At 43.3% G+C, this 16,789-nt stretch overlaps 1 protein-coding gene across 2 annotated transcripts in view; it reads left to right on the forward strand.

Moving 5' to 3' along the window:
• Positions 1-16,789, forward strand: part of kcmf1 (potassium channel modulatory factor 1) — a 232,315-nt gene that overhangs the window by 185,434 nt on the left and 30,092 nt on the right. For both annotated transcript variants that reach the window (XM_068030333.1, XM_068030334.1), the window contains exon 5: positions 9,199-9,373. In XM_068030333.1, the coding sequence (XP_067886434.1) occupies positions 9,199-9,373 (175 nt within the window). The remainder of the gene's footprint in view (positions 1-9,198; positions 9,374-16,789) is intronic.

Here is a 16,789-nt window from a genome sequence, read left to right on the forward strand (position 1 = left end):
CCGGCCGCGGAGGTTACCCTAAAACACCTTGGCTGTTGAAAAAGAACATCTGACCAAATGATTGCTTCCTTCTGTGGTGAGCCCTATCATTGGTTAAAAGTCTTCTGTAAAACAATGAAACACTTGAGGTTAAATTAAATAACTATCTGGAGTTGCTCCATAATTCTGTATCTGTTTTGAAATTTTTAATTTTGGAGTATAGTCAGCATCTGTTGAACCTGATCGAAGAGCAGCCCTATTCAGATTGATAACTCAATACATCTCTCTTGTGTTTCAAAGGATTTCACTTATGGATCATCTCTTTTGTTGACTAATTTATGAAATGGACTTTAAAGTTGAATCTGGCACATTTCCTTTCATCTCAGCCATGTCGGCTGTGGCTCAGTCGGTAGCACTGTTGACTCTGAGCAGATGGCTCTGAATTGAAGTCCCACTCCAAAGACTTAGAGTCACGGAATCATTTATGGCATAGAAGGGGACCATGCGGCCCATTGAAGCCATTCCAGCTCTCTGAGGAGCAATCTAGCTAGTCCACTCCCCTACTTAATCCCTGTAGCCCTGCAAGTTTATTTCCTTCAAGTGCTCATCAAAATTCCTTTTGAAATCATTAATTGTCTCCACTTCCACCACCTTCGTGGAAAGTGAGTTCCAGGTCGTTACCACTCGCTGTGTAAAAATGTTCTTACTCACATTTCCCCCTGCATCTCTTGCCCAAAACCTTCAATCTGTGTCCCTAGTTCCTGTGCCATCAGTTAATGGGAAAGTATTTCCTTGTCTAACTTATCTAAGCCTGTCAAAATCTTGTATACCTCTATCAAATCTCCCCTCAATCTCCTTTGCTCCAGAGAGAACAGCCCCAGCTTTTCCAACCAAATCTTGTAGCTAAAATCCCCCATCCCTGGAACCACTCTGATAAATCTCCTCTGCACCCTCACATCCTTCCTGAAGTGTGGTGACCAGAACTGGACCCAGTACTCCAACTGGGGCCTAACCAGAGCTTCATAAAGGTTCAGCATAACTTCCTTGCTTTTGTACTGTATATATGTTTATGAAACCCAAGATCCCATATACTTTGCTAACCAGTCTCTTTATATGTCTTGCCACCTTCAAAGATCTATGCACATGAACTCCTAGGACCCTCTATTCCTGCACACTCTTTAGAACTGTGCCATTAAGTCTATATTGCCTCACCCTATCTCTTCTGCCAAAATGCATAATCTCAAACTTCTCTTTATTAAATTCCATGTGCCATTTATCTGCCCACTCTGGTAGCCTATTTATGTCCTGTTGCAGGCAGGTCGTATCATCCTCACTGTTTGCCATTCCTCCAAGTTTGGTATTATCGGCAAATTTTGAAACTCTAATCTGCATTCCAAGATCCAAGTCATTTATGTATATTTTTTAAAAAGAAGTAGTCCTAGTGCTGACCCTTGGGGAACATCACTGTCTATCATCCTCCAGTCTGAAGAACGACCATTTACCATGACTTGCTGTTTTCTGTCCTTAAGCCAATTTTTTTTATCCAATTGGACACTGAACCTCCTGTTCCATGATCCTCAATGTTGTTAACCAGCCTTTTATGTGGTATTTTATCAAATGCTTTTTTAAAATCCATGTTGACCACATCTACCACATTCCTTTCATCAACCTTCTCTGTTAATTCATCAAAAAATTCAGTTAGATTAGTCAAGCATGATCTGCCTATTACAAATCTGTACTTGAGCAAAAAAATCTAGGCTGACACTCCAGTGTCAGAGAGTGTTACACTGTTGGAGGTGTTGCCTTTCAGATGAGCCATTAAACTGAGGTCCCATCTACTCTCTCAGGTGGGTGTCAAAGATCCCATGACATTATTTCAAAGAGGAGCTGGGGAGTTAACCCTGGTGTTCTGGCCAATAATTATCCCTCAACCAACATCACTAAAACCGGTTATCTGGTAATTATCACATTGCTGTTTTTGGGATCTAGCTGTGTGCAAATTGGCTGCTGTGCTTCCTACATTACAGCGGTGACTACACTTCAAAAGTACTTCATTGACTGTAAAGTGTTTTGGGACATCCTGATATCATGATCGATGCTCTATAAATGTGTAATAACATTTCTCCTGCCAAAGACTGCACTTGATGTAGCACTGGTTTCACCCTGGGTAGCTAGTGAATTTCAGGCATTGGGGCCTAATCTGCCATACTTGAAACAAAACCAGACTCAGGAGCTTAGGCAGCATCGATTGAGAGGGCAGACAAATTAACATTTTAGAAATGAACCTTATGTCAGAAATGGAATATATCACAGCTAAACAGCATTCAAAAGGAACAGAACAAAGAAATATACGTGCCATGCAATACTTAAATGAGAAACAGGCAATGGTAAATGATGTGATACTAGCATGTGATAGAAGGAGGCATAATGAGAGAAAGAAATAAAAAAAAAGTAACAGTTTATGAATAGCTAAATAACTGGAGATAGGCAGGTGGAAAGGGAAGCATGAGAAAAGGGCAAAGGAGAATAGGTTTCAGTGGCCCTGCAGACTGGTTGAAGAAAAAAGCAGCAACCTGCCCTTTATCTCCATCACTGGAAACACTGAAATACCCATCCCACATTGCGAGTACTTCCCAGAGAGAGAATGGGAGCTGTACCAAAGATCTGAAGTTGTTCAATTTTAAGGCCACAATTGATGTAACATGATGGTTGAACTTTTGGTTCTCATCATAAATTCCACCGAAAGATGATGTAACTTCATCTGTAGCCAGAAACCACTATTCCTTCTTTTCAACCTGCGCATAAGTCTGAATTGCAGCAAATAGCTTGTTATGTAATAAATTTTTCTCTGTCTTTGCAGTGGTTGGGATCCTACTGGACACTTGTATCTGGTATTACCATCTTCTTTCTTCTTCTTTGGCCTCCTTGTCTCGAGAGACAATGGGTAAGCGCCTAGAGGTGGTCAGTGCTTTGTGAAGCATATTACCATAGTGCAACAAATATTGCATAATGAATGTTGCATTACTGTCACCCAGCATGTAGAGATCTCTTGTAAGGTCAAAGGTCATTCCACTACTATGTTACTTAAGTGCCATCTGCAGGCCTGTCACTCAGATCATCTCTTATATACTCCTGCTAGGCGATTTAGGTTTGTTCTAACTGCAGGTGTTTACAAATAGATAGAGAAGGCCTACCTTCTCCTAGAATTGTTGCAGCAATAGCTTGACTACTGAAGCTTTATATAGTCTTCTGCATGAAAATTTTTTAAATGAAACATTACGCTAGTTCATTAGGTTAATACACTACATGATCTGGCTCAGTGCCACAATCCCAGGTTAGATCTGGCCAGGGCTGAATTATGCAGTTGGAGCTACGATTAACCCCACTTGTGCACAGAAAGGAAAATTGGCTTAAGGATTTCGTTCCTGTCGGATTTGCTTATGTGGGTGTTAGGTAAGAGCAGACTCTGATTGGGCTGCAATGCTCGCCAGTGTCTTATGGCCACCAGCACTTTAAATCCAAGCACATGGGTAACAGATTAGTCTCTTGGTTATGGTCTTTGGAATATATGATGGTCTCCTGCAACATTGCTTGTGGGTCAGATTGTGCTTTTGCAAGGGTTGCACCTACACTAGAGGAACTTGTAAATGAAATTTGAAGAGATCCATGCAGAGACAGTGCAGTCAGGTGGTCCCTGAAAAGTATCATTTTCCTTGGGCTTGTCAGGTAGATGAGGGACGATACAGACACTGCAATCGGAGAGGGGAAGTATGAAATATTAGATGAAGTTAACATAGTGAGAGTGGAAGTATTAAGGGGTTAACATCTTTGGAAGTGGATAATTCCCCAGGCCCAAATGAAATGAATCCTAGGTTAAGGAAAGCAAGAGAAGAAATAGAGTCTCTGACCATCATTTTCCAATCTTCTCTATCTACAGGTGTGGTGCCAGAGGACTGGACAGTTAACATTGTAACATTGTTGAAAAAGAGATAGACAGAGTAATTACAGGCCAGTCAGCGTAACCTCAGTCATGGGAAAATTATTGGAAAAACTTCTGAGGGACAGAAAAAATCTTCCTTTAGAAAGACACTGATTAATCAAAGACAGTCAGCATGGATTTGTTAAGGGATTTGTGTCTGACTAACATTGAATTTTTTGAAGAGGTAGCAAGGAGGATTGATGAGGATAGTCATTTGATGTCTACATGGATTTTAGCAAGGCTTTTGATAAGTTTCCACATGGCACACTGTTCATGAAAGTAAAAGCCCATGCGATCCAAAATTGGCTCAGAGACGGGAAGCAAAGGGTCAGTGAGTGTTTTTGTGACTGGGAGGCTGTTTGCAGTGGCGTTCGGCAGGTCTCAGCACAAGGTCCCTTGCTTTTTGTGGTAGATATAAATGATTTGGATTTGAATGTAGGGGGTATGATCAAGAAGTTTCCTGATGATACAAAAATTGGCAGTGTGATTGATAATGAAGAGGAAAGCTGTAGACTGCAGGGAGATGTTGACTGGGCGATACTGGACCTAATCCTGGGGAATGAAGCCTGACAGATGGTAGAAGTGTCACTGGGGGAGCATTTCGGAGATAGTGACCATAACTCTAAGATTTAAGAAAGTTATGGAAAAGGACAAAGGTGGACAGGGAATAAAGGTACTGAATTGGGGAAAGCCGATTTCAATATGAAAAAACAGGATCTGGCCAAAGTGGACTGGGAGCAGCTACTTGTAGGAAAGTCTACATCAGACCAGTGGGAGTCATTCAAAGAGAAAATGGTGAGAGTTCATAGAACATAGAACATTACAGCGCAGTACAGGCCCTTCGGCCCTCGAGGTTGCGCCGACTTGTGAAACCATCTGACCCACACTATTCCATTTTCATCCATATGTCTATCCAATGACCACTTAAATGCCCTTAAATTTGGCGAGTCTACTACTGTTGCAGGCAGGGCGTTCCACGCCCCTACTACTCTCTGAGTAAAGAAACTACCTCTAACATCTGTCCTATATCTATCACCCCTCAACTTAAAGCTATGTCCCCTCGTGTTTGCCATCACCATCCGAGGAAAAAGACTCTCACTATCCACCCTATCTAACCCTCTGATTATCTTATATGTCTCTATTAAGTCACCTCTCCTCCTCCTTCTCTCTAATGAAAACAACCTCAAGTCCCTCAGCCTTTCCTCGTAAGACCTTCCCTCCATACCAGGCAACATCCTAGTAAATCTCCTCTGCACCCTTTCCAAATCTTCCACATCCTTCCTATAATGCGGTGACCAGGACTGCACGCAATACTCCAGTTGCGTCCGCACCAGAGTTTTGTACAGCTGCAGCATGACCTCGTGGCTCCGAAACTCGATCCCCCTACTAATAAAAGCTAACACACCATATGCCTTCTTAACAGCCCTATTAACCTGGGTGGCAACTTTCAGGGATTTATGTACCTGGACACCAAGATCTCTCTGCTCATCTACACTACCAAGAATCTTCCCATTAGCCCAGTACTCTGCATTCCTGTTACTCCTTCCAAAGTGAATCACCTCACACTTTTCCGCATTAAACTCCATTTGCCATCTCTCAGCCCAGCTCTGCAGCCTATCTATGTCCCTCTGTAACCTACAACATCCTTCGGCACTATCCACAACTCCACCGACCTTAGTGTCATCCGCAAATTTACTAACCCACCCTTCTACACCCTCATCCAGGTCATTTATAAAAATGACAAACAGCAGTGGCCCCAAAACAGATCCTTTCGGTACACCACTAGTAACTAAACTTCAGAGACAACATATTCCCGTTAAGGTGAAGGGTAGGACCAACAAGTCCAGGGAACCCTGGATGTCAAGGGACATAAAGGATTGGATTGGGGAAAAAAGGAGGCTTATGGCAGATTCAGAGCACTGAAAGTAGCAGAGGCACTCGAGGTGTATAGGAAGTGTGTGTGGGGGGGGGGGGGGGTTACTTAAAAAAGCAATTAGGAGACCGAAGAGGGGACATGAAAAAACACTGGCGGGCAAGATAAAGGAAAATCCCAAAGTGTTTTATAAGTATATTAAGGGCAAGAGGATAACCAGGGAAAGAGTAGGGCCCATTAGGGACCAAAGTGGCAATCTGTGTGTGGAGCTGGAGGACATAGGTGGGGTTTTAAATGATTACTTTTCATCTTTGTTCACTGTGGAGAAGGACGATGTAGGTGTAGAGATCAGGGAGGGGGGTTGTTGAACATGAACTTGAACATGTTAGCATTGAAAGGGAGGAAGTAATAGCTGTTTTAGCGGGCTTAAAAGTGAATAAATCCCCAGGCCCAGATGAGATGTATCCCAGGCTGTTATGTGAGGCAAGGGAGGAGATAGCACAAATTTTCAAATCCTCTCTGGCCACAGGAGGAGTGCCAGAGGACTGGAGGATAGCGAATGTGGTACCATAATTCAAAAAGGGTGGCAGGGATAAACCAGGTAATTGCAGGACAGTGAGTCTAACGTCAGTGGTTGGGAAACTATTGGAAAAAATTCTGAGGGACAGGATTAATCTCCACTTGGAGAGGCAGTGATTAATCAGTGATGGTCAACATGGCTTTGTCAGGGGGAGATCGTGTCTAACTAACTTGATTGAATTTTTCGAGGCGGTGACTAGATGTATAGATGAGGGTAAAGCAGTTGATGTAGTCAACATGGACTTCAGTAAGGCTTTTGATAAGGTCCCCCATGGGAGATTAGTTAAGAAGGTAAGAGCCCATGGGATCCAGGGCAAATTGGATCCAAAATTGGCTTAGTTGCAGGAGGCAGAGGGTGATGGTCGATGGGTGTTTTTGTGAATGGAAGCCTGTGACCAGTGGTGTACTGCAGGGATCGGTGCTGGGACCCTTGCTGTTTGTAGTGTACATGAATGATTTAGACGTGAATATAGGAGGTATGATCAGTAAGTTTGCAGATGAGACGAAAATTGGTGATGTCATAAATAGTGAGGAGGAAAACCTGAGATTACAGGACGATATAGATGGGCTGGTAAGATGGGCGGAGCAGTGGCAAATGGAATTTAATCCTGAGAAGTGTGAGGTGATGCATTTTGGGAGGACTAACAAGGCAAGGGAATATACAGTGGATGGTAGGACCCTAGGAAGTACAGAGGGTCAGAGGGACCTTGGTGTACCTGTCCATCGATCACTGAAGGCAGCAGCACAGGTAGATAAGGTGGTTAGGAAGGCATATGGGATACTTGCCTTTATTAGCCGAGGCATAGAATATAAGAGCAGGTAGGTTATGCTGGAGCTGTATAAAACGCTAGTTAGGCCGCAGCTGGAGTACTGTGTACAGTTCTGGGCACCACACTATAGGAAAGATGTGATTGCACTAGAGAGGATGCAGATGAGATTCACCAGGATGTTGCCTGGGCTGCAGCATTCCAGCTATGAAGAGAGACTGGAAAGGCTTGGATTGTTTTCCTTAGAGCAGAGAAGGCTGATTGAGGTATGCAAAATTATAAGAGGTATTGATAGGTTAGATAGGAGGAAATGTTTTCCCTTAGCGGAGGCGTCAATAACCAGGAGGCATAGATTTAAGATAAGGGACAGGAGGTTTAGAGGGAATTTGAGGGAAAAAAGTTTCACCCAGAGGGTGGTTGAAATCTGGAGCGCACTGCCTGAAGGAGTGGTAGAGGCTGGAACCCTCAACATTTAAGAAGTATTTCGTTGAGCGCCTGAAACGCCATAGCATACAAGGCTACGGGCCAAGTGCTGGAAAATGGGATTAGAATAGTTAGGTGTTTGACGGCCAGCACGGACACAATGGGGCGAAAGGCCCGTTTCTGTGCTGTATAACTCTGACTCTGTGACTAGTCAGGTGGGTGGAACAGGCAAACGGAGTTCAATCCTAAGAAGTGTGAGCTAATCCATTTGAGTAAGGCTAACAAGGCAAAGGAATACACAATAAATAGTTGGATACTGAGAAGTGTAGAGGAACAAAGGGACCTTGGAGTGCACGTCCACAGATCCCTGAAGGTGGCTGGACAGGTAGATAAGGTGGTCAAGAAAGCATAGAGGATACTTCCCTTTATTAGCTGAGGCATAGAATATAAGAGTTGGGAGGTAATGCTGTATAAAATACTAGTTAGGCCACAGCTGGAGTACTGCGTGCAGCTCTGGTCACAACGCCATTAGAAAAGATGTGATTGCACTGGAGGGGGTACCGAGGAGATTTATGACATGTTGCCTGAGCTGGAGAAATTTACTTATGATGAAAGATTGGATCGGATAGGGTTGTTTTCAACGGAACAGAGAAGGCTGAGGGTAGACCTAATTGTAGTGTACAAAATTGGTTGACTGGTCCATAACCAAATTTAGGGTAAGAAGTAGGAGTTTTGGAGGGGATTTGAGGGGAACTTTTTTTATCCAGAGGGTGGTGGGGATTTGGAACTCAGTGCCTGAAGAGTGGTATAAGCAGAAACTCTCGTAACATTTAAAAATTACTTGGATATGCATTTGAAGAGATATAACCTACAAGGCTGCACACCAAGAGCTAGAAAGTGGGATTAGACTGGGTGACTACTTGTTGGCCAGCGCAGACACGATGGGCCAAATGGCCTCCTTTAGTGCTATAAATTTCTATAATTTTATGATAAATACCAGTGGTACCTAAATTTCTGCATGTGAAGTGGGGCATCTTTTTCCACATTTAGGGCTGGATTTTGTATTCCCAAGGCCGGGCACAGAAGATGATGGCCGTCCCCCATGGGAACAGCGCTGCTGCGCGGACGTGTTTATGCAGCGGGTGGCCATTTTACATATTTACGGCGGCTGCCCCCCACCCCCCAAAAAAACTCGTGGTGGGGACGGCATTGGCAATCTAATGAGCAATCTGAAGATGTAGCAACTGTGGAGGAGTTGAGAGGTGGTGGTGGTGCGGTAGAGTTTTTATGTCAACATACATGTGAAAACTAAAGCTGTGTTTTCGGATGATGTCGCTGAGAGGCAGCATGTAGATGAGAAATAGGAGAGGGCCAAGGATAGATCCTTGTGGGACACCAGAGGTAGTAGTGTGAAAGTGACAAGAGAAGCCATTGTTACCCTTTATCTCTGGCATTGTCACTGTTTTTATTTTAAAAGAAAAACTTTGCTGTATGGTAACAGAAAATAAGTGAGATAGGAAATAGTTTAAGAACTGTAATATTTGATTTGGAAATTTTGCTTGCCATTCTTTGTTTGTATTTCCTTAATGATTATTTACGATGAATCCAGTGGTGTTCGACATGTACGTAGGATGTTTCATCCTGGCCGAGGCCTTGGAGGACCACGTGCTCGTAGATCAAACATGCACTTTACTAGCAGTTCCACTGGTGGGCTTTCATCCTCACAAAGTTCGTATTCTCCAAGCAATAGGGAAGCTATGGATCCAATAGCTGGTGAGTTAAAAGTTCCAATTGTGGCATGTTTATAATAACAGCAATATGTTGGGCTAAAAATGCAGTTGAGCAATGCTGCCTTGATAGGACAGCATTGTGATGAACGTAACATACCAATGCAAGCTTATAATTCTTCATAGTAAACAATTCAATTTAAGTTAGCTCACAGATAAAAAGCTTAGAATTAATTTTATTTGAAATATTTTAAGATTGTAGAAACCACTTTATCATGTTTATATCATATTTATCATGTCAGTTATATACTGAGGTGGACCTTTTAAATGCTAGTAATTCATTAGTTCTCATTGGAAACCATTTTCAATCTATTTTTGATTGTTCGCCTAATTATTTAATTTCTATCTGTGTTTTTATATATAAAAAGGAAACGGAAGCAAGTTAGATGAAGCGATAAAACATACATGCAGTAAAATCTGATATAATTTATGTAACCTACTGCCCCAAAATTTGAATATAAATTGAATTACAGGATGAGAGATGAGTAAGTCATTTATGGCACAGAAGGAGGCACTTCGGCCCATCGAGTCCATGCCAGCTTTCCTCAGAGCTATGCTGTCAGTCCCACACCCCGACTCGATCCCCATAGCCCTGCACGTCTATTTCTCTCAGGTGGCCATCCAACCTCCTCTTGAGGTCATTCATTGAATCTGCTTCCAGCACTCTTGTGGGCAGCAAGTTCCAGGTCATTACCATCCGCTGCATAAAAAAGTGCTTCCTCATATTTCTCATGCATCTTTTGCCCAAAACCTTCAATCAGTGTCCCCTTGACCTTGTACCATTTGTTAATGGGAACAGTTTTTCTTTGTCTAACTTAGCGAAGCCTGTCATGACCTTGTACACTTGTCTAAAATCTCCCCTCAATCTCCTCTGTTCTAAGGAGAGCAAACCCAGTTTTTCCTACCATACCTTGTAACTAAAATCCCCCATCCCTGGAACCATTCTGGTAAATCTCCTCTGCACCCTCTCAAGGACACTCACATTCTTCCTGAAGTGTGGTGACCAGAGCTAGATGCAATACTCCAGTTGGGGCCTAACCAGAGCTTTATAAAGGTTCTGCTTAACTTCCCTGCTCAGTGCCTTTATTTATAAAGCCCAAGATCCCATATGCTTTACTAACCACTCTGTCAATATGACCTGCCACCTTCAAAGATCTATGCACATGCACCCACAGGTCCCTCTGTCCCTGCACCACCTTTAGAACTGTGTCATTAAGTATATATTGCTTCACCCTGTTCCTTCTGCCAGAATGCATCACCTTACTAGTTTATATCTAATTTAAGATCTTGCGCTTGCCGTTGTAATGCTTTGCCATACTTTCATGTCAAGTTTATCCAATTATGAAATTCTCTATCCGCATTCGTAGTAAGTGTTTGCATATATCCACTGATTGCGTAGTAATTGGTGACTGTGGAGCACCTTTCTGAACTTACTGTCAACTTGAATTTTCAGCTGTACCTCCTTGTGGTATGCATCCTGATTGGCTTCTCTTCCCCCACCTCCTCCAAAGGAGGGGGAAACTGGAGGAGAGTATTGGCAGAGAGAGGGGGAGCAGAACCTATGGAGAGTAGGAAATGACAGGGAGTAGAGGAATAAGAATATTAAAATGACCCCATCCCTGCCTATTGGCTGTCAAACCACCAGCTTAGTCCTTGCATCCTCAGCTCCCACCTATATTCCATTTCTCTCCTTTCTTCTCCTCCCTCCCACTCTTCACTCTTCTCCCTCTTCCACCCCATTGCATCCTTTAGCTTTCTTTCGTCCCTTTCCATCCTCCTTCCTCTCCTTCCAGCCTTCACTCCTCTCTATCCCCTTGCTCCAAACATCGGCCATCTCTAATCCATCCTCCCACCCTCAGCCTGCAATCTACAATTTTTAATTATTCATGTTGCTGATGAGGCCTGCATTTATTGCCCATTCATAGTTGCCTTGCAGTGGTGGCCACAGTGGTTGGCCTTCCTGAACTGCTGCAGTCTGTGTGGTGAAGGTGCTCCCACACTTCTATTAGAGAAGTTGTTCCAAGATTTTGATCCAACAATGAAGGAATGACATTATATATCTATTGGGATGTGTGAGATTTGGAGGAGGGAGAAGAGGGGATTGGGGGGGAGGGGGTATGTAATTAATCACAAAGGATATTAATTGATTAATTTGCATTATTTTGTGGGAAAGCTATTCTGCTTTGCTTTTAATAGAAAAAATTTGAATGCCATATGTAAGCAATATAAGTTTTCTCCCCAAGTGGTTTCAATTTGGTGTTTATCTTGAGGCTTGGGTTGGTTGCCTATAAGGAATAAAATGACTGAATAAGGCAGCAAAATTGCTTCGAACAGTGAATGGTCTTGATGTACATGGTTTGAATAAAAGGGCTTGGTTTGTAAACTAAAAATGGAGGGACAAAAAACTGCTGGGATGCTGCTTTGAAACGAGAACACTGATTCCTTGACTGATCTATTGGATTGTCTTTAACTATTGCATATACTGTACGAATTAATGTGGAATGTAGCTTCCCTGATTTTATTTTATAAATCATTATATTCTGAAAGCCCAGAGAGTATTGCTGAAGAGCAACAACATGTAAAATTCTAGATTAGATATTATTTGCTTACTAGGCACACTGCTACCTAGTGGGTACTTGCAAAATAAATAAAAACGGGAAATAGTGGGGGGTTTTTAACAAGTACAATCCATCCTTGCAGTAGTAGTCAATTTGAAATTCTACTTAACACACCTCTGACTTTTGATTCCTTTATGCAGTCAAATCAATATCAGATTTATAAAATTTTGGGAGTGGAAAGAATGTATTTTAATTTGATACATGTTTGTTGGAGGATTTTAATTTATTGAAGCTGCTTAGCATAACTGCTATATTCTATTTGGCCCCATTAAAGTAGATGTTACAAAAATATAATGCATTTCAATATAAAGTTACCATGCCATCCAGTGGCAAGAATCCACAATACTGCTGGACAGGAATTTTTTTTTCCTTGTAAAGAAGATTCAAGAAGGTATGCTTTTTTTGTTTAAATCCTAAATCTGCTAAGCGAAAGATGGAAGCTTGTGCCGTCTCTGAACAATCCAGCTATTCCCATTCACCTGCCCTTTCCCCATAGGCCTACAAATGTTTTTCCTTTCAAGTACTTACCTAATTCCCTTTTGAAAGCCATGATTGAATCTGCCTTCTCCACCCTTTCATATATTCCAGGTCATAATCACTTGCTGCGTAAAAAAAAAAAATTCCTTGTGTTGCCTTTGGTTCTTCTGCCAATCACCTTAAATCTGTGTACTGTGGTCTTTGACCCTTCCACCAATGTGAGCAGTTTCTCTATCTACGTTGTCTAGACCCCTCATGATTTTTAATGCTTCTATCACACCTCCTCTCAACCTTTCCTGCTGTAAGGAAAACAGCCCCAGCTTTTCCAGTCTATCAACGTAAGTGAAGTCCCTCATCCCTGGAACCATTCTAGTGAAATCCTTTCTGCACCCTATCTTAAGGCCTTGACATCCTTCCTAAAGTGAGATGCCCAGAATTGGACGCAGCACTCCAGTTGAAGCCAAACCAATGTTTTATAAAGGTTCATCATAACTTCTTTGCTTTTATACTCTTATGCCTCTTTATGATGCGCAGGATCCTGAATGCTTTTTAAATACTTTCTCAACCTGCCCTGCTACTTCAAAGATTTGTGCACATATACCTCCAGGTCTGCCTGTTCCAATGCCCCCCTTTAGAATTGTACCCTTTAGTTTATAGTGCCTCTCAGCATTTTTCCAACCCAAATGTATCACTTTGCACTTTTCTGCATTAAATTTCACCTGCCAGTTGTCTGCCCATTCTACCAGCCTGTCTATGTCCTCTTGAAGTCTATCACCATTCTTCTCACTGTTCACTACATTTGCAAGTTTTGTCAGTTGCATATTTTGGAAAAGTGCCCTGTACTCCCAAGTCTAGGTCATTAATGTATATCACTAAAAGCAGTGGTCCTGCTACCAACCCCAAGGGAACCCCACTGTATACATTGCTCCAGTCCAAAAAAAAAGTTCACTGCTACACTGTCCCATACTGCCACTGTCCCTTTTATTCCATGAACTTCAACTTTACTGACAAGCTAGTTATGTAGCATAAAAACAAGAAATGCTGGAAATACTCAGCAGGTCTGGCAGCATCTGTGGAAAGAGAAGCAGAGTTAACGTTTCGGGTCAGTGACCCTTCTAACGCCTTTTGGAAGTCCACAACAGCATATCAACTGCCTTACTGTCATCAACTCCCTCTGTTACCTCATCAAAAACTCAATCAAGTTAGTTAAACGCGATTTGCCTTTAACAAATCCATGTTGGCTTTCCTTAATTAATGCGCACTTGTCCAAGTGACTGTCCCTGATTATCGTTTCTAAAAGTGTCTCCCTCCACTGAGGTTAAACTAACAGGCCTGTAGTTGCTGGGTTTATCCAAGCTTGGTGACTTACCTACTTTAAGTACAACCATCCTTTCCGTATCTCCAACACAGAAGTCCTCGAGGCGGCCAACATCCCCAGCTTATACACACTACTGAGTCAGCGGCGCTTGAGATGGCTTGGCCATGTGAGCCGCATGGAAGATGGCAGGATCCCCAAAGACACATTGTACAGCGAGCTCGCCACTGGTGTCAGACCCATCGGCCGTCCATGTCTCCGCTATAAAGACGTCTGCAAACGCGACATGAAGTCCTGTGACATTGATCACAAGTCGTGGGAGTCAGTTGCCAGCGTTCGCCAGAGCTGGCGGACAGCCATAAAGGCGGGGCTAAAGTGTGGTGAGTCGAAGCGACTTAGCAGTTGGCAGGAAAAAAGACAAGCGCAAGGGAAGAGCCAACTGTATAACAGCCCCGACAATCAAATTTTTCTGCACCTGTGGAAGAGTCTGTCACTCTAGAATTGGCCTTTATAGCCACTCAAGGCGCTGCCCCACACACCACTGACCACCTCCAGGCGCATACCCATTGTCTCTCGAGATAAGGAGGCCAAAGAAGAGAAGATCCTTTCCAGTACCTCTTTTGTCAATTGTTCGCCCCTCTGTTACTATGACTTTGGCAGTATCTTCATATTGGTGCAAAATACTCATTTAGTACCTCAGACATGCCCTTTGCCTCCAAGCTTAGGTCTTTTTGGTCCCTAATTGTCTCCACCCCTCCTCTTACTACCTATCTACTACTTATACGTCTAAAGAAGACTTTCGGATTCCTTTTTATGTTAGCTGCTAGTCCAATCTCATGCTCTCTCTGCCTCTCTAATTTCCCTTTTCACTTACACTCTAAACTTTCTATATTCAGCCTGGTTCTCATTTGTATTATCAACCTGACATCTGTCATATGGCCCCTTTTTCTGCTTCAACTTACTCTTGTTTTTTGTCGTCTAGGGAGCTCTGGTTTTGGTTTCCCTTTCCCCTCGAGGGAATACACCTCAACTGTACACGAAGCATCTCCTCTTTAAAGGCAGCCCATTGTTCCATTGCAGTTTTGCCTGTCAATCTTTGATTTCAATTTACCCGGGCTGGATCTGTTCTCAACTGGCTGAAATTGGCCGCCCTCCAATTAAGTATTTTTGCTGTAGATTGCTCCTTGTCTTTTTCCATAACCTTATGATACTATAGTCACTGTTCCCTAAATGTTCCCCTACTGATACTTGCTCCATTTGACCCACCTCATTCTCCAGAACCAGATCCAGCAAAGCCTCCTTCCTTGTGACATCGAAAACACTCTGATCAAGAAAGTTCTCCTGGACGCACTTCAAAAATTCTTCCCCCTTTCTGCCCTTTATATTAGTATTATCCCAATCTGTATTCATATAATTGAAGCCCCCCATTATCACTGCTCGATCGTTCTACCGCTCCTCTATAATTTCCATGCAAATTTGCCCCTCTATAACCTTCCCTCCAGTTGGTGGCCTATTGAATACACCCAGTAGTGTAATGGCACCTCTATTGTTTCTTACTCTAGCCAAATAGATTATGTCCTTGACTTTCCAGGGCGTCCACACTCTCCACCACAGGACTCCTTGCTTACCATGCTTCATGCATTTACATGCATGCACTGCAAACCTATCTTTGACCTCCTTATATTCTTAGTCTGATCTCACCTAATACTGTACTATTTCTTACTTGAGTTCTATGTCTCTCCCAACCCTTTGTGTACCTTATTTCTTCTTTCTAATGCATCATCCTACTGCCCATCCCACTGCTAAGCCAGTTTAAATCCTCCCTAACAGCACTACCAAACCTCCCCTCCACGATTTTGGTGCAACCCGTCCAGCCTGTACAGGTCTCACCTTCCCCCCCAGAACTGGTCCCAATGCCCCAGGAATTTCAATCCTTTCCTGCTGCACCATCTCACTAGTCATTCTTCTCTCTATCCTATTTCTGTATGCACGAGCATGTGGCACCGGAAGAGATCCAGCGATTATCACAGAATCAGAATCACAGAATAATACAGTGCAGAAGAGGCCCTTCGGCCCATCGAGTCTGCACCAATGCATTAAAGACGCCTGACCTGTCTACCTAATCCCATTTGCCCGCACTTGGCCCATAGCCTTGAATGTTATGACGTGCCAAGTGCTCATCCAGGTACTTTTTAAAGGATAGGAGGCAACCCGCCTCTACCACCCTCCCAGGCAGGGCATTCCAGACCGTCACCACCCTCTGGGTAAGAAAGTTCTTCCTCAAATCCCCCTTAAATCTCCCGCCCCTCACCTTAAACTTGTGACCCCTCGTAACTGACCCTTCAACTAAGGGGAACAGCTGCTCCCTATCCGCGCCCCTCGTAATCTTGTACACCTCGATAAGGTCAACCCTCAGTCTTCTCTGCTCCAGCGAAAACAACCCAAGTCTATCCAACCTCTCTTCATAGCTTAAATGTTCCATCCCAGGCAACATCCTGGTGAATTGCCTCTGCACCCCCTCCAATGCAATCACATCCTTCCTATAATGTGGCAACCAGAATTGCACACAGTACTCCAGCTGTGGCCTTACCAAAGTTCAAATCATTGAGGTTCTTATTGATCTCTTTGCTAGCTCCCTAAAATCTGCCTGCAGGACTTCATCCATCTTTCTACCTCTGCTGGCTGTTCACCCGCCCCCTTTAGAATGTTCTGCAGCCACTTAATGATATCCTTGACCTTGGCACCAGGGAGGCAACATAACATCCTGGAATCATGTCTATGGTTGCCATAGCGTCTGTCTGTTCCTCTAACTGTTGAATTGCCTATCACTATTGCATTCCCAATCTTCCTCTCCCCACCTCCCAACCACTCACTCTGGCTATACTCCTCAGAGGAATCATCACCCACACCCGTATTCGGAATTGCATACCAGTTGAAGAGCAAAATGCACTCGGGACTCTTGCACTACCTACCTGTTCCTCCTTGTCTGGCA

The sequence above is a fragment of the Heterodontus francisci genome, chromosome 4, assembly GCF_036365525.1.
Source record: "Heterodontus francisci isolate sHetFra1 chromosome 4, sHetFra1.hap1, whole genome shotgun sequence".
Taxonomy (NCBI): domain Eukaryota; kingdom Metazoa; phylum Chordata; class Chondrichthyes; order Heterodontiformes; family Heterodontidae; genus Heterodontus; species Heterodontus francisci.